Source organism: Tinamus guttatus, unplaced genomic scaffold (assembly GCF_059628265.1).
Source record: "Tinamus guttatus ecotype Peru unplaced genomic scaffold, ASM5962826v1 Tinamus_guttatus_pri_ptg000004l, whole genome shotgun sequence".
Taxonomy (NCBI): domain Eukaryota; kingdom Metazoa; phylum Chordata; class Aves; order Tinamiformes; family Tinamidae; genus Tinamus; species Tinamus guttatus.
In genome coordinates this window covers 10,321,968-10,349,546 of record NW_028288538.1, presented here as the reverse complement: position 1 = coordinate 10,349,546, position 27,579 = coordinate 10,321,968, and the positions used below count along the sequence as shown (strand labels likewise).

Sequence of the window (27,579 nt, the reverse complement as noted above, 5' to 3'; positions counted from 1 at the left end):
TCTGAAGACTTGAAGTATCAGAACTGCCTGACTCTGTCAAGGAAACCAGCCACTAATGTTTAAAAGCATCTCACTGCTTCAATATATGTAATTCGGTAATTTATTCATGTTGCTATTGAGGAATGAAATATATTTTGTGCCGATTAGCTGAAAATAAGAAAACAAAAATGATGCTTTTAAATCTGCTCTAAATGTGAACCTTTTACATCAGACTTTCCCTCCAAGAACACTTATGTCCTCAATTATTTTATTTGTATATGCCCTTTCCACTTTCCAGAGAAAAGAGCTCTGATAATACATCCCATTTAACATGAATGCGTTGGGCAAAAGAAGAGGAGTTCCAGATTTCCCTTTTAGCGTCACGGCTTTTCTTCCAGCGATTGCTGGACTATCCACACCAACTCTCTGCCTTGTTGAACTAAGCTGGTGGGCTGGGAGGCAGAGGGAATGTCTCCGATTGTGCCAGGAGGCATTAAAGGGACAACTTTCTCAAAGATGCCATCACCCAGACTACCAGTCTCCTTCCCCAAGCCTCCCTCCCCTTTCTTCAGCTACGTATTAGATCACTTTCTTCAACAGAAAGCCCAGGAAACTACTGTTCATACTGAATACAGGACTGTTCATAATTTGAGTATTTATTGTGGCAAAACAATTCATAAGTTTTCTTTAGAAGACTTTTTTTTCCATGTTTAGGAGCAAATGAACTCTACATGAAGAAATGGAAAATCATATATCATTTTGGAAAGAATACTGGATAAGGGTACATGCAGAGTTCAAACTGTCTTTTAAATAATTTTCTCTCAAAATGCATTATTAGTTTTGTTCATCTTCTCTAGTATGTAAAGGTCTATGGAATCAATGAAAATATATTTAGCCTACACCTTTAGAAAGAGAAATCTCCAGTATTAGTTGGTAATAATAGTAAAATCATATGCAAAGCAAAAATATTAGGATCTAGCATGCTTGTCCTTTAAGTTCTATTCCAAAATTATATTAAATATATTAATTTCAACTTTGTAAATGTTGCATAATCTCAAGTCTTTTGAGTAGGCAGACAAGGATAAAAATGATTAAGAAACCAGCCAACATTTCTCTATTGCGAATGCTATGATTTTCAAACACTACTTGCTAGTAAAGTGCTGTTACAAGCAAAATGAAATCATTAGTGTCTATCGAAAGCAAATGACATTTTAGTAATATTCAAATTGTATTTGTTTTGGCAAATAGTTAAAACCTTAGACTTGTTCGTTTAACCACCCAAAGCTAATTCAGTATAAATAATATTGGTTTCCAATAATTCTGTTCTAAAAGGCACATACTAATGTTCCAGCAGTTCATTCAAGTGAGCTTTTGCATGTAAAGTTTTAATTGTGCTTTTAAATAGTTACTGATTCAGTATGACCTTGAAAGTGACATTTGTGCATGTCTAAAATACCTCTTCACAAATGAACCTCACACTCTGAAGGTATAATTTTGTTAAGATTAAGATTATATATATAACTATGCATATTGATCTCTATAGATCTACATAGATCTACACATATACATATATCCATACATACACACACAAAAAGAAGTCGTCTGGAACAGCAGCAGAAAGTGCAGTCTATACTTTTTTTGAACTGGCTTAATAATATAAAGTTTCATAACAGTCAATGAAGTTTCTGAAATGAATTGTCTCGGGATTTGTGAGATCCAAGTGATTATTTGTGGTAATGCATGTGTCCCATATTACTGTCTTTCCTCACAGGCTGTTTCAAGCTCACTTCACTTCCAGAAGAGATGATTGGCAAATTGTTTTCCATGTGATACTGAATAAGGTGACCCACACTATCAAATATACGGTCTTTGGTTCTTACCTAGGGAAAGAAGCAAAATAAATAAATAAATAAACGAAAGTTTTATTGTGTTTAAAACTGGTTGGGCATGAGCCTAGCCCATTAACACTAAAAGTCATTTAAGCTACTGAACTCCCTAGAGTGGGATAAATAGACTATATACAGTAATTCATACCTATCTTTTATCCCTTAACAGTGTAGGCTGACGTGTGGAACACAAAAAAGCATAGGAGTTAGTTCAGGCTATGTATGCCCATCGGGAATTACTTTTCCGATTTACTCTCCTCTGAGAAATGCTATCTGAGAAGCTTCTTCTAGCAGCTGAGTAGAAGCAGGTCAAATTCAAGTGACATTAAATCAGCTCTCCCTTTTCTGCCCAGAAGTGTACTCATCAGCTTTGTTTTTTGAGGTTAAGGTTATTTTTCTAGCAGTATAAAGGCAACTCAAAGGATGCATTGTATACTTCTCTCTACATTAATTGCCATCATCTTGATTCACAAAAAGTGTTTAATTTCCTCACTTCTATTTCCACAAAACTTAAGTGCTTACAAGTTCTTGAACTTTAAATTAACCTGTGTAGAATCAGACTGGTTCCACCTTGTGTAATCCATCCATGCCTCGTGACTGAAACATCTGAGCAACCCTGACATTTCTGTGCAGGAAATGTTCCTACCTTGCCCTCGGGGTCCACCAACAGGAGATGCTTTGCCTGGCCTCCCTGCAGTCCACTGAGGACGTACTGCCCAGGTGACGTTGTGCTCTCCCGCACCAAAAAGTCCCCGTCGTTCACTAGGAGGCTCTCTGCAGCTTTCCTGTTTAATTTGCCATGGTAACAATCTTCATTCTTTAGCTGTTGTTTTATTTGTGGCATAATAGGGAGACCAGCTGTGTTGCTTGCAGCACTCTGCTGAACAGCTTCCGGTAATTCTAAAATTAAATGAAAAGGAACATATTGGACACTTCACCTAGAACTTCATCCTAAAAGGAAGTGATCCAATGTTTTTATAGCTGTTAGCCTTTGGAAAAATTCAAACGAAGCCGTGAACAAAGCTGCCTCCCAGGCTCCCTGTGATAATATGCACGCACGAAGGCTCACAACACACCAGTGCATTAGGTAAAATTATCATTGCATCTCCTCCCCACACCTCAGATGGTAAAACCTTGGGTTGCTAGGAAACGGGAATTTAAATCAATGATTGGGTGGGTTTTTTTGTAATGCTCTGCTGTTTTGGTTTTGTATTTCTTCAATTGTATTTAAAAAGTCAACACTTCCCTGTTAAACAAGATTTTTGTTGTTTTTTTAGCCACAAAACATGTTTAACGATGCAGTTTTTCCCTCTTCCTTAGCAAGCTCCGAGGCGATTGTCACGTCTCCTTGGGAGAGTCATGTTGAGCCACTCCAGCTATGTGCAGGAATGCAAGTCAACATGGCCAACGGGGCCAGAAGGGAAGGATTACAGCATGATGCATCTGCTGTGAAAAAGCGAACAATTACTGCATGTACTAACAAAACTGGGTGGCTTGGGATATAGCCAGTCAAACTGCAAATGATTCACAGGCAGGATTTCTCTAAGGAAACCCAGGATACCACTTCTTCAATGGAGTTGTGCAACTGAAGGCTCCTCGGGATATGGCTAGTTCCTTTGAGAGCGTAATGCAGCCCGAGGTCTGAAGTGTCTCAATAGCCACAGATTTCCTTTACTGTAAATCTGTCCAGCCCTTTGCCCACCTTTTTGTGTAAAGCTGGCATTGACCAACACTAAGTAGGGATCCAGAAAAGATGAAGATAATAAAGTATTTTAAGTAATGAAATAAAATCTAGAAATTATATAGTCACCTACTAGCTACTCCACTACTTTGAGTCTTTAAATCAAGACTTTCATCAAGATGAAAGGTGATTCTATTTGCTCTCTGTCAGTATTTCTAATCTGCTTTATCTTGAATTTAATAATCTAAAAACCAACCAGGAAGATTCCCGCCCCGTATTTCTCACTAGAAAAGCACAACTCTTTCTCCATGCATGGAGCTGACACGAGCTCTCATGTCAAAGCCTTGTCAAACATGGTGTTGTGGTGTGAACGTACTCGCGTGGTGCAGCGGACTCCCATGGGCCTGGGCCGTGGCTGTGCCGCGGGCCGTACACACTGCGGGCGGCGGGGTCTGTGTGTTGATGTAACAGGGATCATCAAAAAGATCTGTCCTGTAGGCAGGCTTCAACAGTGCTGCATCTTTTTTTGTCTTCTGTGCTCTTTCACCCCCATTACCTGCAATGAATAGATAGTATGCACAGAGTTACTTCCTTTAGCTCAAGGTAATTTAACTGCACAAGCTGAAAGGGAAATATTGCTGTTCTTATATATCCCACTAAGATCATTCACAAGGAGATGAAAAATTGGCTGATGAAGTAGTTCCTTCTCATGGCTGGAAGGAACGAGGTACACTAGCCCAAATGGGCAAGAATGAAGTTTTCTAAAATGCTCCGCACTGATTCAAGCTCTGCTCCAATTAGTGCCAGTACTGGAACTGCCACTGCTTACAGAGAAATTCATACCTCTGCCTGCGCGGAGGCACAAGCTGAAACCCCCGCGTGGGGCCAAGCCCTTCCATTTCCCCCTGCACAGCAGGCAGGGCAGGAAGAGCCAGGAAGATGGAGGCGGCTGCTGCCTGGCGTCTCTGCCCGCAGAGCCAAAGCCACATTTGGCAGGTTCAGTCCCTGGCCTAGGGAAAGGCTAACGGAAACATCCCCTGCAGTCTGCGAACATAATACTGTTTCGGCTAGCCAAATAGCACACATTTTTGCTCTTTAGAAAACTTTTTATTCATAGATCTATTCATTCATTTTTTTACTTATTCACCCTCCCTTTGTAGAAACCATTGAATTCCCCTTCACTTACATCAGAAATAACACAAGAGAGAACTATCCCCTGCGGGCCCTGCAGCAGAACCCTTGCTAGCAGAGCCGGGGGAATTCACAAGGGACCTCGCTGCTCAGAATCGGAGCTGAGGAAACCCGCTCAGGGCTGCGGCTTCGGAGAGGGGCATCCAGAAAGGGCTGGGGGCTGCGATCCCACAGGACAGCGAGAGCAGGCCCCATTAATGTGAAACTGCGAGCGAGGCTGAACGGGTGCCAGCGCCCTGCACCACCGCCACCGCCTCAGCTGGTAGCTCAGGTCCCCGAAGCATGTGAAGGGGGAAGGGGCATTTTCAGAGATTGTTAAGAACTATTTTCCTTCTTCAAAGGGTATGAAAAGGAATAAAACAACAAAGAGTATAAAGGGACTGAAACAACAAAGAGCTACTGTACAGTATCATGACAAGTAAAATGAGCAAGTCTCCCTGCAGACATGAAGACAGATTAGTGGCCTTTTGAAAGGCTGTAAGGCCTTTTTGTCTGCCCTCCATCTAGGGAACTAGAAATGAGCAGAACACTTTTCACCATTGTATTGAAAGCAAATGGGCAGCTCTTCCAGGCAGTTTGGCTTGGTGAAGTCTAAATATGCATGAGAAGGAAAATAGAGTCCATACCCACAGCCTTGTTTTCTTCTGGGCAGTTTTCATATATATTGATGAACGTTGGGCTGCCTGTCTGCAGAAAAATCATAAAAACAGTCACAGAGGATCTTCTTTATAAATATCAGATAACTTTATAATGTCCATGCCCCATTTAAGTAGAATCTAGGTAACTAGAGAAATCTTAACAAAAATAATTTACCAGGTCCTCAAATCATGTTTCATGATGATATTGCTGTTCCTACAGACATCAAGCTTGAACATACTCTAATCCCCGCAGAGACTCTTAACTAGCCATCAAAGTACATAAGGTCCGTTGCCTTTTTCTAAGAAATGAAGTGATGCAGTCATGCAAGAGGAGAGAGAGAAAGCTGGGCCTGCATTTTCATTTTATATCACGACTGAAACATGGGGTGCAAGGAACCACAGATTTTTAACACTATTCTTATCTGTTGACCAATAAAGTCACAATGTTCAACAAATGCTGTCCCCCAATCAGTTCACCTACGAGAAATTTCATACAGCTGCCCTATGGCAACCAACATAACCTAAGAGCAGTGGCCACTAGACCCAACAAACCCTGGGGAGCAGCAGCTTCTCAGACAAGACAATGTGGACTCCAACAGGTAGGTCTGACCCCACTCCATCCGAGGAAAACCAGCATCCCTGCAGTTGGAAATGCTGGTGTTTCCAAGAACAAGCACAGCAGGCTTTGAAGTTTGTGTAGCAAGTCTGAACTCTGCTGGTTTTACTTCCTGACTGCTGGTTTTCTTATTCCTGACTACCCCAGGCAAGAGCCATGGGTATATGTATTTTTTCTGTGTGTAATTTAATAAGGCCTCTTGAAACACTTCTAAAGGTAAATTAATGTTTTATATACATTAACATAGCCCCAGAATTTGCAGATGTTCTCTTACACAAGCCATGTAAATGTCCATCTACTTCCTGTTAGGTGAACAAGGGAATATTACTCTGTCTGCTAAAAGTACTCTAAGGACAACCCAGCTAATATTCAGAAGGCACTTTGGGGTCCAAATGTATACTAAGCATCACTAAATCTACTCTAAAAAGAAGCCTTTCCAGGGAAATCAGGACCCAATTCTAATGTTAATAGCACGCTTTTCATCACAATATCACATACGTTATTATTCATTCCCAGAAGAGGCAGTGAATAGTTATTCCAGAAGATGATGTACTTACCAAGCAATACTGCTTTTTGCACTGCATGGGACAATTAGCCCTTTGGCCTGTTTGCACTTTCACTCGCATGTCCAATACTCCACCAGTGGGAGGCTCTTTCCCTGGAATTTCATTGTAATATTCATGATCCTCCCTCTCCTGTGTATTCCCAGATGATCTATCAGTCACTGCCTCACTGAAAAAATATGAAAAATAAAATGACTGATGTAATCAACTGCTTTTCAGTGCAGGCAAATGTTCCAAGTGTTTGTGCATTACAGAAGGCACAGGTTAGACATACAAAGGTTTTAAAGGCTTTAGAGTCATAAACTTTCATCAAGTTTCTTCTTTATTTTTCCAGTTACTTCTTTCTGAAATATAAATGGAGTCAGCCACAGTTTAAGTTGTAGGGAGGTCGAGTCATTTCCTTAGCACTGAACAGTCTGGATCCCTTTTCTTTGCATTGAAAATATGAATGCCACTCACTCACCGAACTGGTAAACAGGAGACCGCTAAAGCATCACATATGAAGGCATCTAAAAGGTAGACTGTAAAACAAATTCCTCTGGCTTCTTATCTCAGCCATATAAATCAAAGGAGACTGCTCTGTGTGGGACTTAAGAGGAAATTAAAACCTCATGTGGCAAAGAGTTAGACAGGCCTGCAACTGCTTTAGAAAATCAAACATCGCTACAAAAAATGTGGTTTTCCAGACAAAGATCTACTCTAATTTTAATAACTATAATCAACATAACTATTTTGTTTCAGCTTGAAAGAAACACTGAACGACACCAAGGATAGCACACCATGTTTTTCTTGAGCTAAACCAGAACGATGATGGTTTAAATGTACAGCTGAGACACTGCAAAAGAACTAGGTGCTTCCTGCACTGTCTCCGGTCCTGAAATAAAAAGCTCATCTCAAATCTTACTTCTCTGTTTAACAAGAATATAATTGGATAAAAGGCCTCAAGCAGGAAAGAGATAAAGTTCAAGTAGTTGATTATGTGATACACAGTGCAAGTATTTGATTATATGATTCATAGTAGTTTGGATGTGGGTGACTCATTCACACAACAACATCCGAGTTTTCTGCCTGAGGACCATTCTGCAGGGCCGGGTGCAGGATGGGCTCAAGGACGGAATCCAATTAGCGTCGTCCCTTTCTCATTGCTGGGATTTGCTTGTGGTATAACCTAGGCCGGGCTCCTAGGAAAAGTCCTCCCTCTCTGGCTGCTGCCCTTTAGCGCTACTAGAAACACTATAGATAGCAAAAGAAATGTAATTGTAGATGGAAGGGCTTTTCTGTATTTTCCTGTATTTTTCTGTATGTGGATGACTGTGCAGAAGACAGAGCTTCACACTTTAAAACATCTAGTGGTGCACGTGTTTAATTCGGAATGCAAGGCTGATATACCAGGTGGAATATCAGGCCCCTGCCAGGACATAAGCCAAGAAGCAGAAAGGTAAATTACAATCGCTTTTCTTCCCACCACCCACCCTCCACAGCTGCAGTGAGCTTGAACTCGGCACTGCTGACGACCTGGCTCAGTGTGTGTGCACCTTATTTATAGAACAGAATTTTTTCACTTCCCTTTCTCTGCCCTTACTCAGAATAAGGCCATTTTAACTAAGGGATAGCACAGTTGAATCCTGTGCTGTTATGCACCTGTACAAACGTCACTGAAATCTATGGAATTTACTAGGGCAAGCCAATTTTACTCTATTATATTCTGTGCATGCAGCATATACTTAAAATAGCTTATGTCCAGAAGAATGGCATATCCAAAGCATCTCATTTATGGATGACTCTTTACAGCATATAGTTTTCCTGAAAAGTAGCAAAAAAAAAGAATATTGCCAGTTAAGTGACTGAGAACAGCATGCTCACCTGTCATTAGAAGTAACCAGGCTAGATGGATTCTTCAGGTACTGCTTGAACCGCAGCTCGAAAGCCTGCCCTATGGTATTTATCACCTCCTGCGCCATCCCATCGGGACATTCCAGTATGTGACATGCTGCAAAAAGACCTTGCTTTAATGAAGTAAACATGCTTTATATTAGAAGATATAGACAAGCTACATTGCTTACAGTAAAGTCAGACATGACATTAGGCATCTAAATAGCTTTAGGATGATATACAGACAGAGATTTTTGATGAGTTAAGGAAGTTGCTCTGGGTATATTTTAGTCATAATAGCAACTTTTACCTCTGTAAAAGAAACTATTGCTTCCTTTCTTATGTTTCATGCAGTGTTCCTGTATCTTCTGTTCTCTCCCTGCATGGTGGTAAGCCCAAGAACAGGAGAGAACCAACCCTGAAGGTTCTATCTGTTTTCATAGGAAACAGCAAAAAAATCAAGGCAAGTGTGGGCAGCCCCCGCAGCCTGGGGCAGCTCCGAGCTCCTGCAACCAGTCCTGGCTCTAATGCTCAATCCCAGAAATTCATGACCACAGTGATGCTGAAGACCAGTTCTGCAGAGCTCTGCAGCTCCCTCTGAAGAGCTGCCATGCAACAGTGCAGGTTTGGTCTCACTTGCACATTCTCACTTTGTTGCACAAAAAGTAGGAAGTTTAAAGCCAGATCCTGCATGCTATTACTCATTTCTGCACAGTGATATTGTAAACCATATAGATTACTGAACTATGTGCTATCCCAATACCTTTAAAGCTCATGTAATAATTTGGTACAGTTAAAGCAATCATATAAATATGCATCACAGTCTGAAAATTGTTTCCGTACCTCTCTGATTAACAGGATCTTTTGCTACATATGCAACGTAGTCTGTTGTATCCTTTGGGAAAGAAGTAGACAAATGTCTTTAATATTATTATTAGCAGCAACACTATCAAAAAAGTGAGTATAGAGATAAACATTTTTAGGCTACCTTCATACTTTCTTCAGGAAAAACAACTGGAGCAGCAAAACAGACCAAAGGGAAAAAAGAACACTTTGGTGTGATTTTTCCTCTATCACATGCAATAGACCATTTTGAATTGTGTTTTTAAAAAATTGCTTTGAATTCAAAGCTCTGAAACAGGAGCAAAATATGACCAGTGGCTCATCAGCAGACAGTGCTACTGCCTTTTAGTATTTCCCAAAGCTCCTTTTCTCCCCTGTGTGACTGATCCCAGGGCTCAGTCACTTCCGGGCACATCACTTCACTGGGACATCTTTTTTCCAAGATCAGTGGAAAAGGAAAGAGCAGGAAAACACTGCAAGGAGCATGTCAGATTTTTTCAGACTGTAGTATGAGGGTTGGCTTTTAAGGGCATCATAGGGAAAAGATGAACTTTCAAATACCACGTAATACAATTGGCATCTGATCTCCCTCACTGCTGCCTGATTTTAGCCCAACTAATATCTCATTAAGTTTCTTTGGACTTCAAGGTTGCTGAAACCAGACAAAGTCAGTGTAAGCAGTCGCCTGTTTCAAGCTCACTTTCCAGCCAACATTAAAATAATAATTGTTTTTCCTAGTGAAACTGAGAAGGGAGCTAGAATAGAACAATTAACATTTCTGGTCATATTGCAAAGGCAAAGAGCCACTTGATAATTCAGTATTATAGTAAAAATGGTGAGGTAATGAATAACATTCTTTTAATAATTAAAGATGTATTTTGTTATTTTGAATCCTTAAGGCGGGATAGGGAAAATGCAATGCACAGCTTAAAGGCATGGCTCTCTTGAGGGAAGATGCAATCAGCTAGCAGGAAACGAAGGCCCCCCTTTGCAATATGCACAAGAAGAATCATTTAATAATTCACAATGAATGACAGAAAAAGCAAATCTTGGGGTCAGCTGAACTTGTCCTAGATTTTATTTTTGTAATCTCTGAGTTAATATTGTTAAAGCAAAGAAAGCTAAATATTTCTTATGCATTTAGTGAAGTGAATTTCCTTCCTTTTCCTCTTAGCTTTTTCTTAAAGCTCATAAATATTTTAAATACATTTTTAAGTGAATTAGATCTAGAGAGCAACTAGAAAACTAAAAACAACTGGAGCCATGCCTACTATTTGTTATATCTTTACAATGTATAAGTACATGAATGGATGACTTTGCTCTTAAGTAAAGCCACCTCTAAAGCAGAATATTGCAATTCCTGGACAGTGCAGAGTGATATGAGGTATGTTCAGACCCCAATGTAAGGTTAAGCACCTCATGCAACTGCACATGGGGATGAGCAGAGGCACATCCTACAGAAACTATATCCTATTTTAATAGTAAAGAGAATTTTGGAAAAATAACTGAAAAAAAGTCACCAGCACTGCTAGATTTCTAGTCACCAACCATGACAGAAACCTCTGTTCCATATAATTTTCTAGGAATATTGGCTCATGGAGCCCAGCAGCTATGCTGGCTCTATTCTGAGATCTCCCCCAAGAGGAGAATAGTAAATGTTAAAGACGTATTTATGCTATTCCATTATCAATAAAATTGCGATTTTCACTTTAAGGCAAGAATATAGAAAATTAATATCTGAAAGTGTTTCTAGAAGGCAAATGCTATGCATGTAGATGAAGTAATTTATGTCAAGATTCAGACTAGGCTTCAGTAAGCTGCAGAAAAGGGCTTCTAGTAAAACAAACAATTGGTTTGAGAGGGGGGGGAAAAAAAGCCCCAAAACACCAACACTTTAATTCAACTTTATTCAGGGTTTCAGGTTTAGATCTTACCATGAGAACTATTGCTATAGTTAGAAAAATTGCTTTTGTGTTACATGCACGCAGGGAGAATCTTTTGCAAGTTGTGTTGATGCAACTGTAGCACATTAGTGGCGTTCACAGATTTTCAGCAACCAGAATTTTGGCTGTGACCCAAGTTTACTCAATTCTACATCTAAAGAAAGGGACATGGATAAGTTAAGGTCAAAGGCACCTTGGTCAAGCCAAATCTCCTATAACATAAAGCAAAATCAAGCTTAGCAGCATGAGCCAGAAAGAAAAGAAAAAGCAGCTTGCAATTCTCAGCACAGCCGTGCACCAGCGTCTGCAGATACCTAGAAAACCACACCCTGAAAGGTCTGCAAAGCCCAAGCACTGCACAGAATTTGGGCTTCCCAGAGTCTCAGAACGCCTTCACCATTAAACAGACCTTCAAGGCTTTACCCCCAGGGACAGGGGTCTTGCAAGACCTCCCGGCTGAGCGCAGGTCTGCGCCGGAGCCGCCCCAGTGCCGCAGGGCTGCTGCCCGTGACACCTCCACGTGGCTGGGCTGCCACCATCACCCGAGGCCTCCAGGGAAGGCCCCTCCAGTGCTCAGGGCTGGTTTCTAGCTCATTTCCCTGCCTGGCCGGTTTGCTAAATCCAAAGAGGCAGATTAGTCATTTCTCAGTTGAAGCTAGATGTGGTTCCCACCCCAGTGTTATCAGGAACGTAACCCAGAGCCTTCTATTTGCCTTGTTTCATAACATAAAAACAAGGAGACCAATTAACAAAACTGAAGAGCAGAAAATTTAAAACTGATTAGAAAATACATTTTTCATAACACATGGAATGTGAAATTCAGAACATGGTCAGATTCAGAGAGGAGATAGGACACGGCTATGGATGACAAATTCCCTAATCCTAGTTACCTCAGGAGAGTGTTTGGAAGAAGATATAAAACCTCTTGCATGATAATGCCACCCAGTTTACTACCATAATACTTGGAGAAAACTCATATCCACAGAAGAAAAATAAAAATAATAATAATAAAAGACGTAGAGGGGTGCCATATCTGCCTCATAGGGACTTTGTTTGCCTTGAAATTCCTCTAAAATTTAAAGGTGCTGGTGTCAACCACCCCTGTGATAAGACACTGGACTGTGGGAGCACAGAGCTGATGTGATTCCGATGTTTATGTGTTCCCTCAAGTCAGAGGGATCTGGAGTTCACTGACAGACAGTGGGAAAGGTGCATACATGTGTCTACCATAAAGATCCTTTGAGTCTCTTTGTTCAGTCTGGGATGAGGTACAGTATTTGCAGGTGCTTTTATTCTCACAGTAGCTTCATTGTACCTACAGAAGCATAGCGGATAAATCAATACTTACTGGGTCACCTCCAGAAGCAAATGAGATGGACTGCATGTGATGGTTGGCAATAATCTGAAAAGCATGACAAACTAGTTAAATGTGCTTATGTGCTGTACATTTAGAAAACAGCAGAATGCATAACTTCATGGAGCAAGCAGTTAAGTTCATGACAACCCAATCCATTAAGACGTGCACACACAATTTGTGAGGGAAGGAGCAAGAGGTAGGACTATTTTTTAAAGATATGCATTCATGTTTAGTTATGTCTGGATCCCGAGTAATCTTCCTTAAAAGGTTTCCTTTTACAGAAAGCCATCAACTTATAACCTGGTCAGTAATAAAACTACTTGCAGCTTTGATGGGAGATTAACTAGAGACACCTGATACGTTTACAAATTCTTGATAAATTTAGTTGAACACATCCAGAATTGCCAGATTATATAATGACCAGCTTGTATAATGATGCTGCTTTTAAGAACAGGCCCCAGTGAACTCTTATCCCACGTCTCTTTTGGCACAAGCACTAAACTAGTCCGTTACGGATTTCTCCAACCAGCTCAAGGATCTACTTCGTAGTTTCACATATTACCTCATCTCTGGAGACAAATTGTTCTTTTTTATAAAACCAACTGCAAGAGATTATGCAAGAGGGAATACAATGAAGTGCAGTGGCACTGCAAGAACAGCATAAACAGGATTTTCAATTTGCAAGGAACTGGTAAGTAAGGACTTAGAGAAAACCAGAGGACTGCATCCCGAAAGCCTACATGGGTGCCAGTGAGGCATGGCCGCTGCAGACCCCTGGGGTTTTGCCTGGCTTAGGGAAGCTCTTGGCTGCTGCACCCAAGGCGGGGGGCATGTGGGTGCTGTTACCAAACCGGTGTCACTGGGGAATGCCAAGAGCTCAGTTTCGGACAGCCTTGTCCCAGCCTCAGCGCTGCGACTCCAACAGCACCGCGTGAAACCCACCTCCCCGATGTCCCCTGCTCCGCCAAGGAGCAGGGCCAGCAGCGCCCCAGCGTGAGGCAACGCTCCGAGCGGAAGCCAGGGCTGGAAGGAGGCACGAGGTGCGCGGCGTGAAGCTGCCGCATCCCACGTGCAGGGAAGGGAGCACCCCCAACACGGGGCGAGCCCGGGCTCGCGGGAGCAGCCTTCGAGGAGGAATTTGCATAGTTTAATTGCTTATGCACATATATTACCCAGCCATGAGATAACTTAATGATGCCAAAGCCAAGCTCTGACTCATTATTTATATCTTTTTTTCCCCTAGGACTTGTCAGAAGCTCCAGCGAGGACTACATCCTTGTTTATTAGGCACTGTACAAACAGAAACATACATAGAGAAACAGTTTGCCAAGCGCTCAGAGATCCTTCCACATGAAAGGCACTATAATAAACAGAAGTGGCATATGGCACATGTCAAATTCCTCCAAAAGGCTCTCATTTTTAGATCCAGAGGCACCAGTGCAATTCAGCTCTACCAAGACTAAATGGTGCTGCTTCACATTAAAAGTGCCTCATCATTCCTCCAGCTGCCACCAGAGGAGAAGAAAACAGTAGTACAAAGAAAAGGACCCTGGTTTATATGTATCCTACCTGCTGCGTGTCAGCATTAACCAAAGTGAGGCTGCTTGTTGAAATGGTCAGCTTTATATTCATGCCAGAAAACTGAAGGTTACTTTTGCCAAGCACAGAGGACAGGAACTTTACTGGAGGCTTTGAAAAAGAAACAAAAAGATTGTCAGTTGAACATATCAAAGTCAAGTATATTTTACAGTATCTGACTGAGAATTTCAATGGATTAAGGATTTAATGCAGACAGATCTTATAACAAAGATCAGCTTTAAATATAGTATTTGAATGCATGGTTTTTATGTCAATAATGGAAACAAGAGTTTCAAGAAGCAAAACTGCAATGAACTAAGCATTGCAGCTGGCTGAATAATTCAGAACACATCATTCTTCCACAGAACTCTTTCTTTTCTTGGGGATAAAGTGTTTCTGAGTAAATCAAAAAACTCTCTCACATTCATTTTTCAGGAGCAAGTTCAGAGAGAGTCATTCTTCCTGTGCTCCCTGGTTACCAATGGAAATCAATAACTTCCAATGAACATTGCCTTGCAAAAGCTACTTATCTTGCCCCTTGCTGCATACCGGTTATTAAATAAATGGTAAGCCATTAAACACTGCTAATATAGTTTTTCCTTGGGTTGGTTTTTATCTAACTAATCAGGTGAATGAGGTCCCTTTTGCAATCAAAAGAATTCTTACATTTTACCTTCTAGAACCTAAAAATCTTGAAGCTTTAAGCACTGCAAAGGCTGGTAGGAGCAGGAACACTTTTCAGAGCATTAACCTTTAAGAATAAGGTAGAGCATTGCTGGCACCCCCACACCAGCAGCCTAAACACCCCGTTGTGTTACACGAAGCTCAGGTGAATGAGCACACACTAAATCCAGTGGGGACTGAAGCCTGTTTGGGAATCACATCTCTAGCTTGTCAAAAGCAGATACAGAAACATAAATGTTCAGTTAAGGCAGTATTTACCTTCCGCTTTTTTATAGCTCCATTTGTACCCGATACAGCCTCACACAGCCGGCTTATTGCTTCCCTACAAAAAGAAAAACACAAACTTCTGGATCATTTAACATGCATCAGCTGTAACAAGGACAACAGCCTTGTGATTAACTGTTACAAACCCACCTAAAAATCCCAATGTTAACAGCAGTCTGGTTTGGATTGATTCTTTCCCTTCATAGGGCCTAACCATGTCACCTAATGGAAACTTTTTTTGTGAAGGAAAAAAAAAATCAACTAACTGCAAGAAGCAGAAAGGACCTCATGCCTTCAAAGCCTCTTCTGCAGGAAGGCTGATGTGTTTCTTGTCTGTCAGGCAGGAACCTTCACCTGCATTGGTCAGGTCTTATATAGAGCATAACGGACCTGCTGAGTGAGCCCAGCTGGGAGTCCTCATAGGCTAGTCTGCTGTTTTAGGTTTCTGTTACAAAAATAAAGGAAAAGAAATCTCTCATGACCACTCCACAAGTCAGGAAAACTCTCTTCTCTCGCAGGGAGATCCCTGTTTCACAGCCTAGCCCACTGCAGAGCCGCTCAGCGCGGTGGCTGCTCCAGCACCCGGCACCTGCGCTGGCAAGTCTGGAGGACGTTTTCTTGCCAAGTAGCACACTGTGCTCTGGGCCAAAACCCACGCTGGACTCTGCCCATTCTATACACGTGGATGAAATTGCCTCAAGAGCTGCTGTCAACAATTCTCATCCCTCTTAGCAGGAAAGTCTTCTCTGCGAATTTTGCACAAGCCTTTCTCGTTTTAAGATCAAGGTGTTTGGTTTGCCCAAGTGAAAGCTGGGTTTCAAAGTTTCTTTTCTTAGAGCATGAAGAGGTTTTGTTGTGGTGCTTGCTAAAGATAAAGCTCAGGAGGGAAATGCAGAGGTACCGTCTACTTCTGCTTTTCACATTCTTTTTCAGATCTGGGGTTTCAGTTCATACTTTTTCCATCCCTAGCAGGTATTGCCCAAATTTAAAGTCATTTCAGCCTCTTGTAGTTTCCTGGGGAGACAGCAATGCAAGACGCATCGTACAAAACCACCTGGCAGGGCAGCATGTGCAGCCCATGACCCCTCCAGCTGCCGGGGCTCTGCCAGGGGGCTCACAGTGGAGAGAAAAGCCTTCATCCCAGTGTGTTTTCAAGCACGCTTGCATTTTGAAGCCTTTTTTTTCTTTTGGACAAGCACTGAAGCTCAGTGCTTCAAGACTCGCAGGCAGGAAGCACACTGCCCACTGAGTTTATGTATTTTCACTTCTGTCAAATCAGCCTAGAACTGTGACTTTCAGTACAGTTTGCTCCCAAAGTGAAGCCTATTTCCTCAAGAAACTTTCTAAAAATGCAGTTGGTGTCCCAGGGCCACATTCCTAAGCTTCAGTCTATAATTTCAGAGATTTCAGGTAAAATCAAGCAGAAATTCAATCTTTACCTAGGCATATGTTGTTCATGCATTAAAGCATTTTCTTGTCAGTGCGAGGTGAGTTTGCACTAGTCAGTGCTGCAGCTTCACTTTCCTTTTCAAAACCTTCATAATGTGCTCACAGAAAAAAATCCAAAGCAGGGAGACATTATATCAGGCATAAATTGCCCTTTGGGACCAACAGCGTAACACATTTCCTCTTTGAGCCTTTTCAGATTACACTGCATTCATGTTCCTTTTCCCTGGTGATCTAGTTAATCAACAGCAAAACAACTTCAGCTTTAGGGCCTCTCTCTATTTTATCTTCTTGCAGGCCCCTGTTTTTGAGTAGACCATCAGGCCAGCAGAAAGAACCTGCCCTCGCTTGTTAGCCCAGAAATATTCTTCTCCAGCAAATGTGGCAATGTGGTTGTTCTTCTTCACAATGATTCCTGGGTTTTGCTTTAGTGTATTTAACTGCAGCGAGTTAGGGGCTGTTCACAGTTAACATTACAGGGCAGCCTTGGATGTGAATTTCCTCCTTACCAACACTATTTCCCAAATGAAAATCAGTTTAGAAAAGTCCTTCGGATCATTTCCTTACATCCTCCTTGGTTTACTCCTGCCTTTTCTGAGCTTCATCTGGAGCATGACCAGCATGGCTTGAACTTCGGCTTCAAGACAAAGATCTCCCACAACAAGGGGAGCTTTGCTTCACCCCAACCATCACTAAGTGCATGTGTGAGTCAACCATTGAAAGGCTGGGAACAAATTTAAGGTACTTAGAAGCCCAAATGATACCACGTTATGCTGAAATGAAACTGTCATAAACTTCAATTCTACACAAATCAGCTCTCAGAAACCAATGCCCTGCTCTAGGTTCACATTATCAATCAATCCCTCCCCACACAGATGTGGTGCCAGTGTGTTTTTTTTCACATAAGCATTACTTACAAACCTCCATTAATGCATGTAGGCTTCTCTTCTACTTTGCCAGTTCTGCTTAGAAAAGCATTTCAGATTTTGGTTCCTCTATTGGGTAATTTTATTCTGAAACTGTAGCCTTAGCCTTCATTTCACAGCAAGTCTGAGCTGAATTCTGATTCAGGCTTTCAAGCATTGGGATTTTGTTTTATCCTTACAGGAAAAGGAGTTTGTTTATTTATTTATTTCATATACTTGTTATCCAAAGAGCTAATTAGGAAACAAGTGATTTAGGAAAGTTTGCCTGTCTTCAAGTACCTGTGTGTGCGTGGGAGGAACGCCCACGCTGCCGCGTTGTATTTCCCAAGACAGTGCTGTTTCAAAGGGGCTGAAAAATCAAGAGACTAAGCAACAAGCAAGGCCCTTGGCTCCCCTCTCCAATACCTCTCAGGTATGAGCAGGGCCTCGGCGAGGAGCCCACGGCTCCGGCATGACTGCTGGGAGCGGGATGGAGGCAAACCGCGGGACAGCGGCACTGTGAAGCGCGGGAAGGCCAAGGGCCTCGCACTGCTGCTCGGTGAAATACTATTTACTCTATCAGTGACTTCTTCCTGGAGATCTGCTGCTAACCCACTCCTTGAACTTCCAGTCCCATGCTATGCTGGGACTCTGCCTTCAGACCTGCCGGTCGCACACAGACCTCGCACTTAATCCTCTTGCGTCTGGACAAATGTGCAGTTCTATGGGTTCTGCCTTTGCTTGTCCATTTTATAGTCTCCAAATCTGAAGCAGCTACTGCTCTTCCTTTCTCTCCTCTTTGTCACTCAAACACTTTGAATTTGTTGGGGTTTTCCTTTTAAACGATGGCACATGAGATACTCCACTTGGGTCTCTACAGCAGCTTTCTTCAACCCTGGGAGCCACAGAACAAAATCAGGAGCTTTGCAAGAATTTAAGTCATTCTGGTTGTCTAAGGCAAAGAAGATCTTGCTCCTCAGCTCCTCAGGCATCTCTTGGCATTTGAGGTCAGGTCCTTTTCCATCAGCTCAACAGTGTCACACAGTCACAAAAACTAACTACTAGACAAGGTTTCCAATCTTCTGTGGGGAATGTAAGATTTCACCATTCATAGACCGCTCTAGACCCTGCAGTGGAGCCACCACAGGCTTCCCCCACCAGTGAGCTGCTCCTGCTCCTCACGCTCCTTCCTTCCTGCACTGGGAAGCATCTGGGAGTCTTTAGTCCAGCTGGGCCATACAGTGAAGCCTACACTCACTGCAGACGCTTAGTCCCACTTTTCTCCGAAAACGTGGAGTGCGCAGGCGCGGGCGGGAGAGGAGCGCGCTGTGACAGAGCCACTTTGTGCATTGTGTCCCCGCGGGCACGGAGGGCAGAGGCTGATGTAAGCGCAGAAACATGCGGCCGGGGTCGGCTCTGAGAGCCCGGCCTCTGCCCACACGGCCCAACAGAAGGGGCTGTGTGTCTCAGAAGAGTGGAAGTGGATCCCCCAGACAAAGTCGTCCTTCTTCACTGGCTGTCCCCACCAGTGCGTTTCGGATGCCCTTCGCCCTAACCATGCTGCCCCTCCATTTTCAAGTTTGCCAGTTAATGCAAAAATCCCTTTTCCCAGAAATGTCCCCATAGAGACACTAATAATAAGCCTGATTTAGCAGAGCAAGGGGCCATGCAGCAGGAGAGGAGCCAAAGGGCCGAGCACGGGAAGGCAAAGGCAAGGCCGCCCCTCGAGGGGGAGGGAAGGAGCCTGTGAGGGCCGGGGCTGACCCCAGGGGCGCAGAACATCTTGTTCCGGTCACAGCAAGCACAGCGCGCTCGGGGTGACCACTCCGAAAAGGCCTCTCCGAGAGGCACCTGGTGTCCCCGCTCAAAAGAAGAGCTCTGTGGGGCTCAGCTCCCTTCTCCATGCGCTTCCCACCAGCCTCCTCCCACGCAGGCGCTTGGGCTCCACACACACAGGTGTCACTGGCCACCAGGAAAAGCCTCAGGGCTTTCTCTGCAGCCCTGGCCTCAAGTTATCTGAAGCTACCTAAAGCACTGAGGAGGCCACTTTCTACCTTTATCACCTCAGCAGCGTTTTTGCTGGTCCTCTCCAGGTGCACTAGGCAGGTTGTAGGTCCGCATTTCTGCACAGAGATCTCAGGCTTGTGTAAGACCGGGTATATTTGGGAGCCCAGGTACTGTTTGTCACTGCTAAGTAGCTCTGACAATGCAAGACCAGCAATGAATGGGAAAATAAATCACTGGCTTTCATCTCTTCTGACTTCTCGAGGCAGTCTGGCAAACATAAGCTTGTTGGTCCTTTCAACAGTCATGTGAGGTAGGTAAACAGCATTTTTAATTTTAGAGATCAGGAGACTAAGGATGCAAATATATGTGAAGCAAGTCAGGGAAGAGACATAAGGAGAGACCCTTTCTGCCTACATGTAAAAGAGAACATGGCCCTTTGTTTAGTGAAATGCCAGAGCAAAAATATATTTTTACGCCCAGTACAAATAACTCAGATCATTAAGATGGGATCATTTCAAATAACTTTTTGTGTGTTGTATTGTGCATGCCACCTGCAGCGCTGCTCGCCCGGGAGAGCAGCCGCCGAGTAAGCAGCGTTATCTCTGCTGCTGGTCGGTTTGTAATTGATCCAACTTGAAAGTTCCTATGCGGGAGCTCAGCACTTCAGTGTTTAGTTTGCAAACAGGCAAAGTTTTGAATTTCTCATACACAAAAGAGCTTATTAAGGTCAGCAGTGACATTTTTTTTAGGTGTTGGAAACATTTCCATTGTTAAGCTTTTACATAGCTCAGTTTAACAAAACCTTACTATCTGGGCCAAATTTAAGTTGGCAAGTTCTCTTTAAGTGGTAATCCATATTCATTATTTTCCAGACAAGCCATCCAAATCTCTGTTTTGTAAGTGCAACAACATACATATCCCATGTCTTGCAGAAGGGAGATAACCTCACTCCTTGGCTGACACCACTGAGGAACACCGTGGGTTTCTTCTTTGCACTAGCTGGACTACACTGCTCCTTTTGATTCATAAACAGTTAGGGTGAGGGAGCTATACATGTATCACAGACACTTCTTCATATGCCCGTCCAGGAACTGGGTGATTGCACCTTGTGCTGACTGTAAATGTAAACAACTTCTGATTTTCAGTGTGAAAAAAACATGCTGTTTTAGAGCATGGGATATAGGCATTTCAGGTCTCAAGGTTTCCAGTTTCTGTCTTATACCCAGTAAGTCTGGAAGCCAACATGCAGAGGTTTATCACTTCTCTGTTCGTGTTCCTCTCCCTTGTCTAGACAGTTTGGTACTAACAGTTGAGGAAGCCAAATAGCATCCGTGACCCTTCCCATCAGGAAGGAGGAACAAGGCGGCACAAGAGGCCCAATCCATGCACTGACCATGCCAGAAAAGCGGCAGGGGCAGGAGGGGACATGCTAAGGCTCAGCCAAAACACTCTGCATCCACCACCCCCGAGGAGCCCTTGGGTGCAGTGGCCGGGCACGGGGGAGCTCCCCCCTGCAGCTTCCCAGCACGAAGCTGCTCCACGGGCAACGGGGCCTTGCTGTGCAAGCACACACACTTCTGCAAGGACAAGCTTACAGGCACACGGGCTTTGCAGAAAAGGTAAAAATAAAGCTGGACTTTTCTACTGGCATGACATGTCACACACCCATGCACATATATTAACAACTTATGCCCAAAGACTGGTAGCAATGCAATCTGTGACAGAAGTTGCAAGCTTTCCAAAAGATCACAAAATATTTCCTCCTTAAATGACAGTCAGTTGTATCAGAGATCAAAGTATTCATCTTTTACTGGTTTGCTGACAGAAATCTTGGCCTGGAGCATCCCTGGAAATGGCCTCTATCTCACGGGACTTCCTGGGACACCCACCTGCATCTGTAGCAGCCTGGGCTGTAAATGGGGCCAAGCAATGTCACAAACCTGATAAAAACTCACGAGAAGCCCTCACTAGCTATGGGGGATCCGGTGTCATGCCCAGAGAGGGCAGTGCAGCAGGACATGCCGTGATGGTCCCAGCAGCAGGACACTGCAGCAGCGCCCAGGGATTTTCCCCGCTTTGCTGGACGACCACAGGGGAAATATCTCTGCATCCAAAACAAGAGCTGGGAGAGGAATGAGGTCTGCAACCAGAACAAGGCATTTGAAAGGGCAAAAGCTACTACAATGGTCAAATGATGCAAATCGTCACTTGGGAAAACAAAGCACAAGGTACAAACTCCTATCCAAGAGGGAAACAGCTCGGCAGCCCGCCCGGCTTTCTCCAGGAATTAGCACTCAGGCTTTTCACTCTTGTGCTGATTTTTTGCCTGATACCACCTACCTGGTGACTTGCGTTCGCGTGCTGAAGTCCAGGGACCTCATTGACTGCAGTACTTCGATACAGCCCATGTACTAGAGAGAGCAGAGAGACAGACAGACAGGATGGCTGCATTAAATTCTGGCGAAGAGGTAAGGGGAGCATCACAGGAGAATGCAAATGTGGTTTCAGCCCATTAAATGTATGCAGAACCATAGTCTAAATGGAAAATCCAATCAGTTGTTTGAGCTCTGCTTACTAAATATATCGTTTCACTGAGGAGCATGTAGGACTGCAATAAAGATACTAGCAACGTCAACACATGGCGAAGAAAGACGTAAAGCTTTTTAGAGACATGAAATCCAGTCATTCCTTGCTTTCCAGTTCTGCTTATGCTCCTGACCAGCCTGTGTCACTGAAACGGGAGGGACGCGTGAGCTGGGGGCAACTCTCCCGCTAGCAGCAGAGAAGTGGAAGCCCCTGGGGCCAGGGCAGGGCAAAGCCCCCGAGCAGAAGAGCTGCAGCCAGGGCAGAGCACCCCGCAGGAGATGGGGAAGGTGCGCTGGGATTCCGGCTCGCGGCAACCGCTCTGAAGGGCCGACGTTACAAACCAACCTGCCCTGAATCTGAGTCAGAGCCTACGCTTGCGCCATGTGGGGCAGAGCTGGACGGCTTTCCATGCTCCTCCGGCATTTTCACAGGACTAAGGATTAGTGAAATACAGTGATCTTCAGAAACATCAGGAACGCAGTGATGTGTCACCCTGCGACTCCTGGGATGTCTGTGTACCAACCTAGGGAACATTTTCATCTCAATGAAGTGCACTAGGCTGACGCTATCCACTGAGTTAATCTTTCCCCAAAATATCTTACTAATTCCTTCTGCATTTCCGTTAATGTCCATCTCCCTGCTACCAAAGTGCTGAGACTGCTCCCCTTTACAGCCGTGACACAGATCCGGGTTTCCCAGTTTGCTTCCTCTATTCTGCAATTAAATATCCCCAGGAGGTAAAAAGAAGGACAGTGAAACCCTTGTTTGCCCAGGGAACGGTACCACATTTACCTGTTCTGCTTCGCCTTGTCTGTGAATTGATTTTTCCACTGGGGCGTTCAAAGGGGATCAGATTTAAGTATCTATTTCAGCTTTGGCGACCTCTCAAAATGAACGTGTGTGTTAAAAAGAGAGTGTCCCCATACAGTTAAACAGGGAATCCGTAACAATTGTATTATCCCCGTTTTGATTTCTTTCCAAATAGCAGCGCAGCCCTTGGGAGAACTCCAGAATTAGGTCAGAGCCCTGGAAGGACATCAATACGGAGCTGAAGGGTTAGCAGAACCGCTTCCCTAATGAACATTTAATGACTTTGTAAAGGACTCGGAGAGCTATCTCACTTGTTAAAGATATTCCCGCTTAACGGGAACAAAGCAAATGTGGAAAATATGCTTAGAGGCTCAGCTCAGAGCATAGCGGGGACCTCTGCTCCTGCTGCATAAGGTCAAATATTCGGTGAGCTGCTTGGCTGCTCCACGGTCCCTGGGAAAAGGAAGATTTAGAAGTAGGTGAGTCATGCGCTGATAAGTGAGTCCCCGCTGCATCCTGAACAGATGCGTGGGAAGCTACTCTGAGCAGAGATGAAGAATCAATATTAGGTTTTTGCATAAGTGACCCTGAGTGAAGCTGAACTTATCAATGATTCACAAAAGACTTTTTTTTTTTTTCTCTCTTTAAAAGCCTGACTAGGGAAATGCATTAACATGGCACCTCGCTGCATCTCTCATATGTTTCAGCTGCCTTTGGCTATGGAAAGCAGCCCAGATAGTGGCAGCTCGAGGGCCACATCTCAGTAGGGAGGGGACGGAAACCCTGCAGAGCCCTGGGCAGGGACAAGCAGCTGGAACTGGAATTGCATCCGGGTGCCCGCGCAAAGAGGTGTCCGAGCAAGGGAACTGGGCGCCGTGCCCTGCACATGGGGACCCTTCTGTCTCCCGGGCCAGGGCGGTGAGGAGGCAGCGCGGGAAGGTGCGCATCACATCGCGTTTCTTTCCAAGAGCTGCTGCGAGCAGCTGCAAAGGCGGCCGGGGCGGCGTGGGAGCGATGGGAACGCGCAGAGCGGCTCCTGGGAAGAGGCTGCCGAGGCTCCTGCAAGCACAGGCCCACGTCTCGCTCCGTTCCTCCCCACAACACAGCACAATTAGCGGCTCCGGCTGCCGCGCGAGCGGCAGCCAGTGATTCAGCAGCAGGAGCGACAGGGTGCAGCGCGCGGGGCGCCTAATTAAACGCTGCAGCTGAAGCCTGGCAATTTTACCTACTAGTTAATGGTGCTAATTCACACCTAATGTGAAGGCCAGCTCCTGCGGAGCCTGCAGGTGACCAGCAGGGGAGCCGGGTGGCAGCAGGGGCTCACAGCGTGCCCAGGTGCTGCTGCCAGCCCCGTTCTACTCACGTGTAGACATGACCAAGTTCAAGTGCGCTGTGAACACAGCACATCTGCCCAGGCAGAGCCCCGCCACGAGCAGCAGCACTGGGAACGTGGCAGGAATCCACCCCTTCTCTTCCTAGTACTGCTTCAACAAGGCCCTTTTGAATGAAAAATCCAATGAGAAGGGAAAAAAATTGCTGAGCGTCCCCCCAGCCCAGAAAACCAGGCTGTGAATACAGCCCAGCCCAACCCTGGGGCCACTTTCAGCCAGGCCTCCCATTTCCTCTCTGAGCTTTGCTTCTCTTTTTCTTTTGCTTTTTTCTTCTTCTTTTTTGTATTGGTGCAGTCCCCAGTTCCCAAGGAGGTGACAGCCCAGGGGGGGTCAGCCCTCGAGTTTCGACCACAGCAGAAATGCAGGAAACCCCAGCTGCAGGTTTCCTGCTCCTGCCACCCTCCCCCAGCAAAACCCAACCCCAGCGTGGGCACATCACGGTTTGTCCGTTACAGGTGCCTCAAAGCCTGAATCATTAACTCCACCATCAAGCACTGCTCAAACACAGACTAAATAGAAGATCCTGGTGCCAATAAGTTAGAGCATCGTAACAACTTAGTTAGAGCATCGTAACAACTTAGAGCATCGAACAATTTTCACCACGGCAAACCCTTCTAGCACAGCACCCAAACTTGCATTTGGCACTTTAAATATCCCTATAAACCAGCCCTTAGAAGCTCAATAACGCATTTAAGAAACTTGCTAATGTCAGAGTGAACTCTGTGTTAACGAACACTAATACTAATGGGAGCAATTGATAAAGACGAGTGAGCACAGAAGGACCCAGCTGGGCGCAATGGAGGAGTTAAGCGTCGCTCTCCCTCACCACTGTCCTGAGCAAGACAAGAAATGCAAATGGAAGCCTTTTCCCTTTCTTTTTCCCTTCCCAGTTAGGTGGTGAGTGCCAGTCTGGCAAGACAAACAAGAGCAAAGACTCAGCGCAGAGAAGGACCCAAGCACAGGGCCCAGGACACGGCAGGGCTCCTCACATCGCGCTGTGGCTGCTGCCTGGGCCGGGGGAGCCTTTTCCCAAAGCCAGCCCAGCAGCGAGGACACCCAGTACCTCGTGTCCCCCTCATCCACTCTGCCTGGCTGCCCTCATGGTGAATTCAGAGCTTTCTTTATCTGTTGGCCTTGCACTTTTCTTTGGACTTTCCTGGATGGGAAATCATCACACCGGAGAGCATTTTTTTGCACAGCTTATGGCTTTTTCTCTCCTTATTCCTGGCTCATTTTGACACATCCTATACACCAAACTGACAGCTTACAGACACCCACGAGTGTTAACACCCTGCCCGTAGCCTAATCAGAGCAACATCCTTATCGGTTAATACCGACCCGCAAGGACTCGCTCCCAGGGCTGTGAGCAGGCCGGGCACCAGGGCTGTGCACGCAGCAGGAGCCAGGGGCCTCCCTGCCCACTAAGCCCCTATTCCGGATCAGATTTAGACCATTTTCTGCTCTCTCATGCCCATGGTCTGCACTGGGCCAGAAACAACCATGAGTGTTTCTTTCAAACTGCAAAATTTGGCCACAGAAATATAAAGTCCAGGGAGGAAAAGGAAACAAAAAGCTCCAGAATGTGCTACAGGGTCCAGGGAGCAAAGATGCGAAGCACAGCTGGGTCTCTTCCTCACCTCAGACTACTGATCAGAAGAAGTGCCAGCGCACACTGCGAAATGGCAAAACACCAAGGGAGGACATTTCCTGGTGTCTCCTGAAGAAACAGGCAGGGATTGTTGCGCCTGATCATTACCAGGAAGGTCAGACACATCATGCGGTGTCCAAGGAGGAGGACAGCTCTGAACCTGGGAGCTTCCCGCCTGGGCCATGCGGGGCCAGGGCGCTACAGGGAGCCACATCGGGCTGGCCACTCTCCCTCACCCTCCACAATAAATACCCCAGAGGTGTGAGCCCTTCTACACCTAGCAGCTAGGAGCAGCTCTGCAAGAGGGAGGAAACCATCCCTATGAGTCCTCCTTCTGCCTCCAGCACGCGCTGCCTGCCAGAGCTGCGCCTGCTTGAATTTCAGCCCCATTGCTCTGCTCCAGGAGCAGAGATGTGCTCTGGGAAATGAATGTTGGGAGAGGCTGCAGTCCTTTTAACTCCTTCCATTCACCAACACAGTCCCACCTATGTGGCATCAGGAAGGAGGAAATACGCGGGATAAATAAGCAGTGTGATGCACCAGCTCCAGAAGTGGGAACAAGTAGCAAGTGGAGACCCCGGGAGAAGCACTCACCCGCACGCAGTAGGTCGTGCCCGTCTCAGCGATGTTTTCAGTGCTCTGCACGAGGCTCCTGTCCCGGCTGCCTGCGGGAGCAGCCTCCTCGGAGCCCCACGCGGCACCGGCACCTGCGCCCTTGATGCCAAGGAGCAGCTTGTCTGGCTCAGGCTGCGGGTAGGATGCAGAGAGGCAGCTGATCTCAGGTGAGGTCGGGCTGCTTGGGATGGTGACGCACTCTGTGAGTTTAATTCTTGGCACCTCTTTTGTTCCCAAACAGAAGCTTTTCAGCCCCGGCAGGCTGGATGGGTTGGCGAGTTTAATGTTAGCCATGCGGGGAATCAAAGCACACAGGGTGGTGCAGGTGTCCTGGCTCCCCAGGGAGACATCTTCAGTCAGTAAGTTAGGCGTTGAGCAATGGGAAGAGGAGGAAGATCCTTTGATATTTAAAGACGTATTTTGTGTACTTTCTTCTAGTGATGTTATCGAATCATTCCTGAATCGGCTGTATTTAGCCCTGTGCAGCATTCCTGGATGTCTGAACAACCCTACATACAGTACGTGTCCACTGAGGCTGTGCGGGTCGCGTTCTCTCATAGCCTTGGCAGTCCTGTAACTGGATACTCTTGCATGAATTGGCTCTTGTGGTGAAATTATATAGAAATTAAGCAATTCAAACAATTTTAAAGAGAGAAACCTATTGGCTATTTTTGCTTACTGCCTCTGGAGTGGCTTCTTTTCCTCAGTGCACTAGGCTTAAAACTGTCTTGACAGCTGGTATCTTGTGAGCAGCAATAAAAGAAGCAGATAGGAAAGTGTAGCAATGCTCCAGCAGTTCAATCTGAAGAGCTGCTATCCAAACCTAGGCTTGTTTCTGCCTCAAGCAACCGAGCTACTAAATCACTGCTCGCTTTGAAGACCTGCTGTTGGAGCCTGCATCATTAACGGGGTGGTCCTGGCTGCAGCAAGAGCTCAGCGGCTTCCAAACAAAGCACAGCAAAACAGCTCGAACCTCGGACCCGTTCTCAGACTACCAAGAAGACAGCAAGGCACCCAGCACTCAGCATTCCCAGCGTCAGCCGCCCCAAGGAAGGAAAGCCCCTCTATGCTGCCAT

At 45.1% G+C, this 27,579-nt stretch overlaps 1 protein-coding gene across 1 annotated transcript; it reads right to left on the bottom strand.

Moving 5' to 3' along the window:
• Positions 1-582: 582 nt before the first annotated feature.
• Positions 583-27,579, bottom strand: SHC4 (SHC adaptor protein 4). The gene is made up of 12 exons (XM_010216493.2): positions 26,483-27,579; positions 21,794-21,864; positions 15,090-15,153; positions 14,139-14,258; positions 12,561-12,614; positions 9,270-9,321; positions 8,418-8,544; positions 6,549-6,723; positions 5,364-5,424; positions 3,923-4,102; positions 2,512-2,765; positions 583-1,859 (listed from the first exon to the last, which is right to left on the bottom strand). Exons 1-12 carry the CDS (start codon positions 27,059-27,061, stop codon positions 1,704-1,706), a joined length of 1,893 nt encoding a protein of 630 aa, XP_010214795.2. The 5' UTR covers positions 27,062-27,579; the 3' UTR covers positions 583-1,703.